Below are 12077 nucleotides of genomic sequence, written 5' to 3' on the forward strand. Positions count from 1 at the left end.
GTTGAATGTGCCATAAATCATGAAATCAAATAAGGAAAAGTCATATTCTGCTTATTTTCGGTCAGAGGAGCAAACTGGAGTTAGAATAAGATAGAGTCCAGGCTACTCCCATGCAACCCAGTGACAACTTTGGTTTGGGAATATAGTCGGTAGCAAAGTCATGGGAAGATCCTAAATGTGTGGAACTGGCAGGGTCTTGACCTAAGTTCTGGTTATCTCATATCCACTACTGCAGGCGGCAGTAACAGTGGGAAGTGGGTTCTGGACATCCTGTGGAAGATGTGTGGTCTGGACATCCAGCTGGACACCAACATCGGGAAGTGTCTGTCTGCGCTGGGGAACACGCTGACGGCCATCGCGGGGGAGGAGGAGGGGATGGAGGACCAGGATGTGGAGCTGGCGGAGGAGGCAGAGCAGGCAGAGGCTGGGATGGTGGCTGTTCTTTTTGTTTTTTTGCTAAAGTATTGTAACAGTTACAAATTCTGCTACAGTTCTGATTAAAAACTTCTGTTACAGTCCTGAATACTGATAAGAAATAGATGAATACCAATAAGGATCAGAAAAATGAGATTATGATTCTAGAGCAGAACAAGCCATGGGTGAGATGGTAGTAGTTGTTGTCAGTTGTTTCTTTGGTTTTTTGTTCGGAAAGTATTTAGATTAAGTTACAAAGGTCCCAGTATTGAATGAAATTACAGCATCAAAGAAATGAGATGTTTCTAGAACCATAAAAAAGACTAGAGATGATAGTTGTTTTGCGTCATAAGAAAAAGGTCAAGATTAGATGTTTCAACTTATGAAAATATGATGCCAGAAATATGTACCAGGTGATGTACATGTACATGAAATGGACAGAATATAAACTTTGATACTACATGTAGTTATGGGGAAAATTTTGTAACTATCATTACTATTGGCATTGACAATCATTGTCTGTCCATCAAGTCATGGCCGCAATATTAATAATTTGAGGTTCCTGCACTGTCACTGAGCAAACATGTATCTTTCTGCCCTGTTAGGACCAGCTGCCGCGCAGGCCCAGCAGTCTGGCAGTGCCGCTTGCAGGCAGCGCCAGTGAGGCAGAGAACGGCTACAGCCGCCGCTTCCGATTCATGGAGCAACAGATGAACGAGCAGGCCAGGATTGTGAAAGACCTGAAGTAGGTTCATTTTACATTCATTTTATATCATGGGGAATTTCGCCAACACAACAAAAGTGTGAAATTGTGAATAATGAACAGTCACTAATGGAGATCTCAATAAAACAAACAAGCAAACAAACAAAAGTACAGGGACTTGCATAAGGCAACTGATACACACAAAAGTGAATAGTACTAAACAATGATTTATCATTATGTCAAGGTACATGATTGTATAAGTGTAATATCACTAATAGTATACAAAAACTTACACCTACAGTTTCTAAGATCTAAACATTCTCTAATGTATTTGCTTTATTGCACGCACTGTAAGGATTCTCTACTCATAAGATATGATGAATAGATAGATTATCATAAGTAGATATTAAGATACATGACTTGTATAGAATTGATACATGTACATGAATGTGTCTGTCCTACAAATTACCAGTCTTTCAAGTCTAAATCTTTCTAAAGTTTGGTGAAGTCAGAAATTAAAACAAGTTGTTTGTTTTCCGTTGCCCACAGACAGCTGGGAGCGAGTCAGGACACCATCGCTCAGGAGGCGCAGCGCCTCAAGGAGCTGGAGGCGGCCGTCTTCTACGACTTCCGCAGGGACGTCCGAGAAAAACTCCGCAGGACAAGCGTTCGGGTAAAGAGCAGTGAATTTCATCTCTTTGATTGACCCACATACTTGTATTATGTATACTCTAACATTGGAAATTACCTAGTGATGAACGAAACTACTTGATCCAGGAACTAGTAAGATATTTTCAACTTCTTTTATTTATTTACTAGCAAGTGTTACAGAACACTACACAGACTCTCAGGCAGCATGGCTGATTGTCGAGAGCCAACATTTATAGGAACAAAACACAAATGTGTGAATGAAAATTACACTTCTCTAAATTACAATACAGTTTAACTTAAGAGTCATTAAAATTGGTCATACAACTCAGTTAAACTTCTTTTCCAAGAACCCAAACTGTTCTTGAATCTTCTATCCATATCCAAAACCATTTACACATATTTTATGGCTGTCAGGAGGCCTGTCAGATGTGTTGTTGATACATGTACACATTTGATATTGCATGCCTATTTTTTAACTTTAATAAAAGTTTATTGATTGTATCTCACCGGAGTAAATCCGGAAGCATGATGATGATGATGAAAAGTTTATTGCAATAATAATATCATTTGTATTTGTTTTCTTTTACCTGTGTAAAAGTAGATGTGTTACTGTAACAATGTTTTATTGTTATTATAATTATTAGAGCTCTTGCTGATTTCCTAGACTTAGTACTAAATACCAATTTTGTACAGTTTGTAACATATTGAGGACTTAGTGTAAATGATGTAACACAATACCTCATTTTCCAGCATGCTACCTCACTGAAGGACAAGTGGGGACTCGGGTACAAGCCCTCCCACCGACGCACCAAGTCCCACGGAGCAGTGCTGGGGGCTGCTGCTAAGAAAAAGCCTCCGAGAGACAGGTTAGACTGTGTGTGGACTGTGGGTGATGCTGGTCGTTTGTGGATGGACGTCAAATTGCTAAGTCACTAACTTAAGGACTGCTCTCAGCTGTTAGAGAATGAAACAAATCTTTAAGTTAGTTTTATTGGAACACCAGTCCTCATCACAAAATATGCCTATTAAAAGGCATTTTCATGCATAAAGGAAAACTCTCAGTTTGAAAGCAAGAATATAACTTAGGTTACAACTTCAGTTGGTATTCGCTAATTGTTTTATTTTAGTAATCCTTAGTTTGTATTTAATGTAATATAATATTAAGTTTATTCCTAAATTACTTTTTTTCAGATAAGAGCTTGAAGGATTTATCATCTAATTTGGTTTTTATTGTTTTAGCATGTCTAATAATATCCAATTTAGCACAAATTTCTTTTTGCATGCATTTTGTGTTGTAGGAAACATACTTGTGGTACTATATTTTATGTTTATTATTTGATTTTCAACATTTAAAGTAGTAGTAGTAGTAGTAGCAGTATCCATTATTTGATCATAAAGTTCTTGATTTTTTGTCTCCATGTTGCAATGGAATTTCTGGTAAGTTGTACAGAAATGTAAGATCAGAAACCATAGATAGTTACATTTACATGTAAAAGTATTTTTATATCATTTTGGTTCTCTGTGTTTTGAGAGCTTAAGACATATCTTAATATTTTTGTGTAGGCTGCACCAATTTTATTACTCTGTTTCCTGATGGACTTTTTGAATTCAATACTATTTAATTTGCAAATGAAAAGGAGATTAAAAAAATGCATTCTAAATCAATCATCAAATATGGAATGTTTTGAAAATAAGACCTTAAAATTCTGCCTTAACCTACACGGCTACTTCAGAATCATCTGTTATAAGTAGCCCCCAGCAATTAACTGCAACTGCTAAAACGTGCTTGGAGCTCAGTGCTGTAGATTGCTGGTTGTATTTTATTTCTGGATCAAAGCAGTAGAATTGGTGTTGTCTTACCTTTGCCATTAAGCAGATAGGATTCTACATGTAGATGCCAACTCATGCTTATACCATTGCTTCATGTGTACGTGTCCATGCATGCTTGTGCGTTGTAAATAACGTGGCAGTGTCCCTGTCTTTACCATCACCTGTAGGCCACGCACCGAGGCAGTAGATGGTTTGCATGGGGAGCTTGTGGTCCCGTGTACTCCTCCCTCCACTCCTCTCAATGATTCTGTTTTCACTTCCCTTGACTCATCTGCACGCAAGTGGTGAGATGTTGTGTTTTGGAACAGTTGTGGCTCTCAACCCACTTCATCGCATTAAAGGCTATGTCAGGATTTGGGGATAAAAGCTAGGGATGTCGTACTATTTTAGCATTAAAAAAAAGCATCTCAGAAAAGAAGTATACTTCTGTTAAATGAGGGTTCCTAAAAAAACCTCAGTCTTCTATAACAAGAAGTCAATCTTGAATTTCTAAATTGGTAGCATTGTCACTTTTATAGGATTATATACCAATAGTGCACGCAATTTTGAATCTAATAGTTTAATCAATTATGATTATTATTGTTGCAGTACAAAAGGTATGTCAGACTGCCTTTTAAGGTTTGCCTGGCTTCTGGAAATCTCATAGGGGTTAAGATTACAATATGCAGGAAATAAATATTCCAATATCCATTTCCAATTCTTTTACACAGAAATGTATCAACTCTAGATTAAGAAAAGACGAAGTCTTGGTCATATAATCCACATTACATTTTGCTGGATACCATGTTACTAGTATTGGAGTTGTGATGAAATGGGTTGATGTGCCTACAACTATGTAATAACTACACTTAGGTGTGGCACTCACTTGGCACTATATAGAGTTTGAAGGCTAATCCTTGTAGAACTGATGGTACTTTCAGCAATGATATAGTGAGAACACAAATTCGGCTTTCCCTTCAACTCAGTGCACCAATCTTCTTAACAGATCCAACAAATGCCACAGTGAATGTCACTTTAAGTTTTATGTTTTCTTTTACTAATTATGTTTTATATTACGACCTTGGTATACTAAGTGTTTTGTACAATCATGCAGTTTTCATTTGCCGCTAACTTGCATTGCCATCCTCCCTTGTGCTCCATGTACATTATATGTGTAACGGTACTAATTTTTGACAAACCAGTATCTTAACAGAAATTGTGTTTGGGTCAACAAGACAACAAGTCATCACTAATTATAATTAACAATTTGGCTTTGTGTGATATTTAGTATCATGATCAGTAATTATTATTTTTACAGTAACTGTTATAGGAATCTTTTCTCACACATATTGCATCCAAAATTCGTGAATAGTTTCATCAGGTTGGTAAGTCGCTGAATAAAAAGATTCTTTGTACACAACAAAGTTTGGGATTTCAGAATTGCCCTGAGGAAGGTGACAAATGGTCACCAATGCGTTGGTTGAATACATTAAATCACTTGGTTGTGTACAAAGCAGGGCTGTCTCCATACAGGACCTGTCCCTTAGTCCCAGGACGGAAATTTGCTCGTTGGGACGGAAAAAAAATTCACCTTGTCGTCCCAAAATCTGAACTTTATGACATGAAATTGATGAAAATGTATTTCCGTAAGCTTAAAATGACGAATTTAATAAGGAAAATTCAACACATTGGCTGCCAGACAATTAGTGGGACGGAAAAAAAATTAAAAGCTGGAGACAGCCCTGGTACAAAGTCTTACTTTTTACATATTGACATTATGACTGGATTGTAACTTCTCCTTTAACAGGTCTTCCCCACTCTCCACCACCATTGACGACCCCTGCCAACTGTCTGCATATAACAGTGAGGAGGACCTACGCCCCGAGCCTGCCTACAAGGTCCCCTCTCTCCCCGACAACCTGGACTCCAGCGGGTCCTCAGAGAATGACGAGGAGATAGACAAACACTATCTGATGGAAACGCAGAGGTAACTTAAGATGCAACGGTTGGAATGTCCTTATCACATGGACTACCATGGTACAAAAGCCAAAAATGTACGTTTTCATAAGAAAATTGACAAATAAATGCAAAAAAACAGATTTCAAAAGATTTACACTCAAAAAAGAATCCTTCGTCTAAAGACATAGGTCTTGGTTACAACTATAACAATTGATCTACCATTCTGTAGCAAAATTAAGGCAAAAATGCAGACACTGGCTCTCTAAAGCACCTGTTGCCAAGCAAAAAATGTTGCCTAGCAACAGTTGCTATGTAAGAGCACTTTTCTAATGGCTCCACCCCTAGAATTGTTTCTATTGTTGTAAAGAACATTTATGCCAAGTTTCATGCTTTAACCATAATTTGAACAATTTTTGCACCAATTGCCTAGACTATTATATGCATTGTTCATAATCTTATTATTGTGATGATAATTAGTGGTAACAAGTCAACAAATAGCCAGAGATAAAAGAATAGTTTCAATGCCAGGTGAGTGGAAAAAAAATTGACTTGTCCATCCAAAAAATCTGAAGTTCATGACAAGAAATTGATGAAAATGCATATTTGTAATAAGCTTAGAGTGATAGTTAGAGTGATAACAATGAAAATCAACAACATGGGCTCCAAAACAATGAGGGTGACGGAAAAAGATTTAAATCTGGAGACAGCCTTGATCAGCTAATATGTATCTTTTGTCAGTGACTGGCTGCCTCTTCCCTTTACCCTAGACGTCTGGCCATGGACCCCTCCATCTCATCCCTGGACAGAGGTACCCCCCCTCGCAGTAACCAGTCCCCCCCTCGCAGCCAGAGCCCCCAGCAGGGGAAGTCGCTGACCCCCCAGCCCTCCGTGGTGGAACAGAACATCGAGTTTGAGCTGGACGTGAAAGTGGAGATCGACAGCGGGAAATGTGTACTGCACCCACAGTCCTCCAGTCTGGAAGACGACATGAATGGCAGCAGGTTGGTTTGTTCATTTATTTAGGATAATGGTTTATCGGTCAGAAATTACCAGTGCAATGGAAGCCAGTGCTGAATTGCTGCAGGGTTTACAATCATATGATACAGAACACTGAATACATATTTGCTCCACACTTGCACTTTGTGGAACTGTCGCAAGGGTCTGGGTGGCTGCCATGTAGCGCCAGCAGGTGACCTCAATACGACCTTACCCAACCGAAGTCAGGTACCCAATCACACCTGGGTGGAGAGAGGAAAGTCGTGTTAAGTGCCTTTCCCAAGGGCACAACATCGGGCATATCGGGGTTTCGAACCCGGGACCTCTCGGTTCTGGGCGAAACACTCTACCGATTGCGCCACACGATGCCACAATATCCCAAGATGCCAGGATATCCACTTGTCTAGTAACATACACATGTACATCATTATTCCTGGAGTCCCGTATTATATACAAACATAATTTGAATACTGATACAATTCAGATTTACTCAAAGCTCTACTTTAATCAACCTTACATAAAATTACAACTTATTGACGTTACACAATTAGCAAACCTATTGTTGAGAACTAGGAATGTTGTAGAGGGGTCAGATCAGAGGTATGAATTTGTCACACAGGTGAATTTTTCTCTTTTCTGCCACATTCCTATTTGAAACAATGTTACACAGTGGTTAATGTAGCGTAGCGTGCGTAGTCCAGTGGTTAGCAATCTTGCCTCTGGAACTAGAAGCCCTGCGTTCGATCCCGGCTGTGTTGCTCACCCGACATGCACGCTACCGGAAAGGGTCGCAGTCCTTAAGATGGGACGTTAACACATGGTCCACTGTTCATTGTGCTTGTCGAAAAGAGCTAGGGGAATTTCCCCGGTACAATGAACCTGTAAATACTGTATATTGCGTCTGACTTCCTGTCACGACCAGTGGAAGATCTGTTCATTGAGTTCATTTAGTGAGCTAAACTGGTTCGGGATCACTTTCCTTTCCTTTCCTAGCTTCGTTGTTTTGCCTAAGTCTGAATCTGAATTGGTCAGCCAGTATAACCGCCCTTCAGCATAACACGTCCAACTTTGTCGGGCTCCTGATAAGCCTAGACCTTGAAATTCCGCTGTCAATCCTTGCAGCAGTACCAGACCAGGAGGAAAGAACAGGAAGATGGGAATGATGTACCAGACCTCAGCCCTTGACATCACCCCGGCCACCAGTAAGAAACACCAGATGAAGACGCAGATGTCCGGCAACCTGGCATCGGGCAACAAGAGCCGACTGGGACATGCTGGCTCGGAAGTCACCATCTTCTACCTGCCTGCTGTTGATGTCAAGGTAGAGTGTTAAATATGTATTACCTAGTACTTGAGTGCAAATCATCTTCAGAAAGCACTGCCAGTAGTACTGTAATCTTGAAATGTTTGCAGTGGTTTTAACCGTTGCACAATGTATATTATAAGATATTATGCATTTTCAATGTATCATTACTGTACTACAGATTTTGTCTCAACTGTGAACTTAAAACACAGCAAAACGTCCCTTTCTCTCCTACCATGAAATAAAACTACCAAGAAAGTTAAAATGAATTAACAGTGTTCTATGGTCTAGTGGTCAGTGATACTGCTTGTGAATCACAAGGGCAAGAAGAAGCAAGGTGCTACTTTTGATGAACAAGCAGGACACTTACATTTTTGTATATCTTTAGCAATTAATCTTGAGTATAACCAAAGATGTGTCAACATTGAATGCAAATAAACCTTAAAGATTATAATCTTTTCTTGAGATGACACCAGCCCTTATATGATATTTCCAGGCCCACTACAACTCCAAGACCCACAGGCAGGACTCCCCCGGCCCTGGTAACAGTAAGGATGACAGCTCTATGCAGGACCCCACAGATGGGAAGAAGAGGGTTCCTACCGGCATGAAGAGGGCCAGTCTGTATGCCATGCTGGCTCTACAGTCTCTACCACAGGTAGGTAGATTTCAGCCTCCGTTGCAGTCCTTTTCCAGCAGCAATTTTTTTCAATTTTATTTGGGGGGGGGGGGTGGCGCCGCGTATCTGCTTGGGATCCCGCATCGGCCATGCCCCTGTGTCAGCTATAGACCCTGTGTCCCCAGCAGCAAAAAATTGAAAAAAATTTACTGCGGGAAAAGGACTGCAACGGAGGCTAGGTAGATTTAGATTGTGAAGAAGTGTATGTAGAATCATTCATAGGCTAGTGTACATTATTACATGTATTATGAATTCTTTATTTCAGGCACCAACTGGCCCATAGTAAAAATACATGTACTACATGTATGATGTATATTTTAACAACAATGAGAATACATACTATTAGCTACAAATTAAGTCATACAGCACTTATTAACCTTCTCCCTGCTGAAGTAGCCACTTGGTACCAAATATTTCATTGGTTACAGGGTTAGACAGCAGGGAGAAACTTAAGATAAAAGAGGCAAATATCAGTCTATACATTACATGGACACAAAAGTTTTTGAAGTGGGTATTGTGGTAGAAGGAATCTTAAGCACAGATGGTGTAATGGTGTTGGGTGAGTTGAAAATAAGATCATATACAAAAGAGTAGCCATCTGTCAATTGGAATAATTAGACATTGAAAGATTCTGTTTGTGTCACTGTCAGTGACAATGACGGGTTGCTCCTTTTCCAGGAAACTGTGGTCAGCCCCTGCCTGCTGGACTTCCTGGAGCAGACACTAGATGTGCTGCCAGCCTCACCCACTGACCCCAGGCTCGCAGACATGACTGCTAGTGCTCGAACAGGTGAACATGTTTAACAATCATTGTTTTTACCATAAGTTGAGATCAAGTCATGGTCTTCATTAGATCTTGGTGTGCTTTCACAGTAAGACTTGCTTTTCAAATACATTGTGTACAGTCAAGATTCTTCTTCCTAAGGCATTTAGACTCAAGTATTGCCACAGCCAGCAAGGCCAATTCAACACATTCTCAATTATATCACAAGGAAGACTAGTCTCATGCAGGCAAAGCTTGTCAGATTTAGCCAATACTGAAAAACTAATCATTGCTTGGGGCAATGGGAAAAATTATTTATGGGACAATCAAAAAGTAGCCACTATCACCAGCTGGTGGTCCTTATGTAGAGGCAGACACCAATACAGGTTTGACTGTACTTCACAAAACTAAGCTGTTCTGTTCTTTGTATAGTACAGACAGCTACATGTATATACAGCACAGTACTATCATTAAGAACATTGTCCTTGGCAGTCACTAGACCAAGTACAAGGTTTGACTGTACTTCACAAAACAAACCTGTTCTGTTCTTTGCGTTTCATACAAACAGCTATGGACAGCATGTTTCCCCTCGACCTGGACACCTCCAGCACCTCCCTGGGCACCAGCTATGGCTCTTCGTACACGTCCTTCCCCGTGGACGTCATCGTGTGCGTGCGCGTCCAACCCTCCATCATCCGTTTCAACTGCCTGCCCCTGTCCCGCGTGGAGTGTCTGCTGCAGGTCCCGCTCCTAGACCTCGTCTTCTCCTCCATGACTGCCGGCTTCGAGATCCGGGAAGATGAAACTGAGTCTACTTCAAAAACACAACCGCCATTGCTAAAGAGAAAAAGTATGTATTCTCAGTTTACATGACAAATAATTTAATTTCTTGGTTAACGGAATCTTTAAAAAAATGCTACATTGGAAAATCAACATGAAAACAGAATCTCAGAGAAAAGTTTGTACTTTGGTGCACACAGTTTCAGGGAGTAAACAAGGTCAGGTGCAAGTTTTCACCCCAGCCTTCTGTTTTATTGATGTTCTCGTGGAGAAATAAATTGGTGTGGCCTTAGTCTTGAAAATGCAGCCCTAATTTGAATAATTTGTATTCAACAATATTTATCTGTATCTAGCAATGCTTTTCCCTCTTAAAGAGGGCTAAATGCAGTATGTTCAATAACTAAAACTTAAAGAGAGAAAGAAAATCATAAAAATGAACTATTATACTACAGCTGAATCTACAGTTTACATGCCTCTGTCTTAAAGCATATGTTAAGGAATTCAACCCTAATACAAGGTTCAGCACAAATAAGTTAACAAATTTACAAAGTTTAATGCAAATGTAAAGTTTAACAGAAATATGTAGACACATTCACAAAGTTAATCACAAATGCAACCTCTGACCCTCAGTTGAATGACCTTTATGATTTTGAGTTGTTATTGTTTTGAATTGTTCTGAGTTGTTTGATTTATTACTCCTATGTTCGATCATTCCTGTTTTATGTTATATGATTGTGAATTGATTACTCATTAAGTTTTTTTCTTTTGTATCCTGATTTGTTATGATTTGTCATGTAATGTAAGGGCTCCCTTGGAAATCAGTTACAATGTTAACTGACGGGACCACCCTAAAGATTAATGAATAAATAAAAAAATTGTCCCATCGCAGGTAGCCTGCGACACGTGACGTTCCAGCGCCCGCGAGGCTGGAGCAACCTGAGCTGTAACTCCACGGACAGCGACCACCAGGAGGCGGGCGTGGCGGGGCGCGGCGGACTGAACTTCACCGCCGGGATGTCCGACTTCTCGCTCTTCATCTTCCATCCGTACGGCGGGCAGCAGAAGAAACACGCCGGCATGGGGACTCCCATGGAGGGGGTACCAACAGGTGAAGTCTCTTAACCTTTAAGCCGGCGTCACAATTCATGCGAGTGTCGGCCTGAATTTGTAGATCGCCTGAAGCTTGCCGAATCTCAAAATCGCCTGAGCGTCGACCGTATTTTCCATTGAAAATCTCGGGCGACGTCCGTCGAACAATAAAAACTAAAAATACCCCATGAGATTGTATCATCTCTTGGACAGTCAGTATCGACTAACCTGGTAAAAGGCCAATATTTGGATCAACTTTGATTTCTAAAAATCGTCTGAAGCCCGCGTAATTGACAGGACGTCGGCCGTACTTCGGCCGAAAATGCACATTTGAAGCTCGCCAACACGTCGGCCGAGCTGACTTTCTTATTTGTGACGGGGGCTTTAGCACACGGAAGCAGCTGTTTAGCACCCCATTCTCTATTGGTTACAGAGTTAGGCAGCAGGGAGAAGGTTAAGGCCAGAACAATATATTTTCTTGGCTCTTTGACTTTTTAAAGCGAAAGTATAACAAGCAAACATCATAAAAGCAGAGGTCAGGAAGGGAAAGTTCAATATGACCAGTTAAGGCCATGCCAATTTATTTTGTTGCTTCTCGGAATAGCCTGTCCTTTTTTTTCCCATTTTGAAAAAAAAAATTGGGTATCTATTCCCATTCACAAATTTTAACTCCCAATTTTACTATCTGTTCAGTTGTAAAACTCAATAGCCACCAAAATAGATTATAAAGCTATTAAAGGCCTGCACATACTTAAAAAGTGTGGTCACATTGATCATATCATTTTTCATTTATTAAAACTATATTTCTCAATATCAATCCATATATTACATGGCTAAAGGTAATTTTGTTACTGAAATTATAGTACTAGTACTAGATCAAAGAAAGGGGTGCATTGCATAAGATTAGCCATACAAAGCTGAAACTTGAATG

The 12077-nt window shown here is 40.1% G+C and overlaps 1 protein-coding gene across 1 annotated transcript in view; it reads left to right on the plus strand.

The window, feature by feature from the left end:
* LOC136437199 (bridge-like lipid transfer protein family member 1) overlaps positions 1 to 12077 on the plus strand; it is a 90505-nt gene that overhangs the window by 64134 nt on the left and 14294 nt on the right. The window contains 12 exon segments of the mRNA XM_066431680.1: positions 236 to 432; positions 1020 to 1159; positions 1667 to 1790; positions 2519 to 2634; positions 3766 to 3882; positions 5385 to 5564; positions 6304 to 6537; positions 7655 to 7853; positions 8332 to 8493; positions 9193 to 9304; positions 9846 to 10127; positions 10947 to 11165. Of these exon segments, the coding sequence (XP_066287777.1) occupies positions 236 to 432; positions 1020 to 1159; positions 1667 to 1790; positions 2519 to 2634; positions 3766 to 3882; positions 5385 to 5564; positions 6304 to 6537; positions 7655 to 7853; positions 8332 to 8493; positions 9193 to 9304; positions 9846 to 10127; positions 10947 to 11165 (2082 nt within the window).

This window comes from Branchiostoma lanceolatum, chromosome 6 (assembly GCF_035083965.1).
Source record: "Branchiostoma lanceolatum isolate klBraLanc5 chromosome 6, klBraLanc5.hap2, whole genome shotgun sequence".
Lineage (NCBI taxonomy): Eukaryota > Metazoa > Chordata > Leptocardii > Amphioxiformes > Branchiostomatidae > Branchiostoma > Branchiostoma lanceolatum.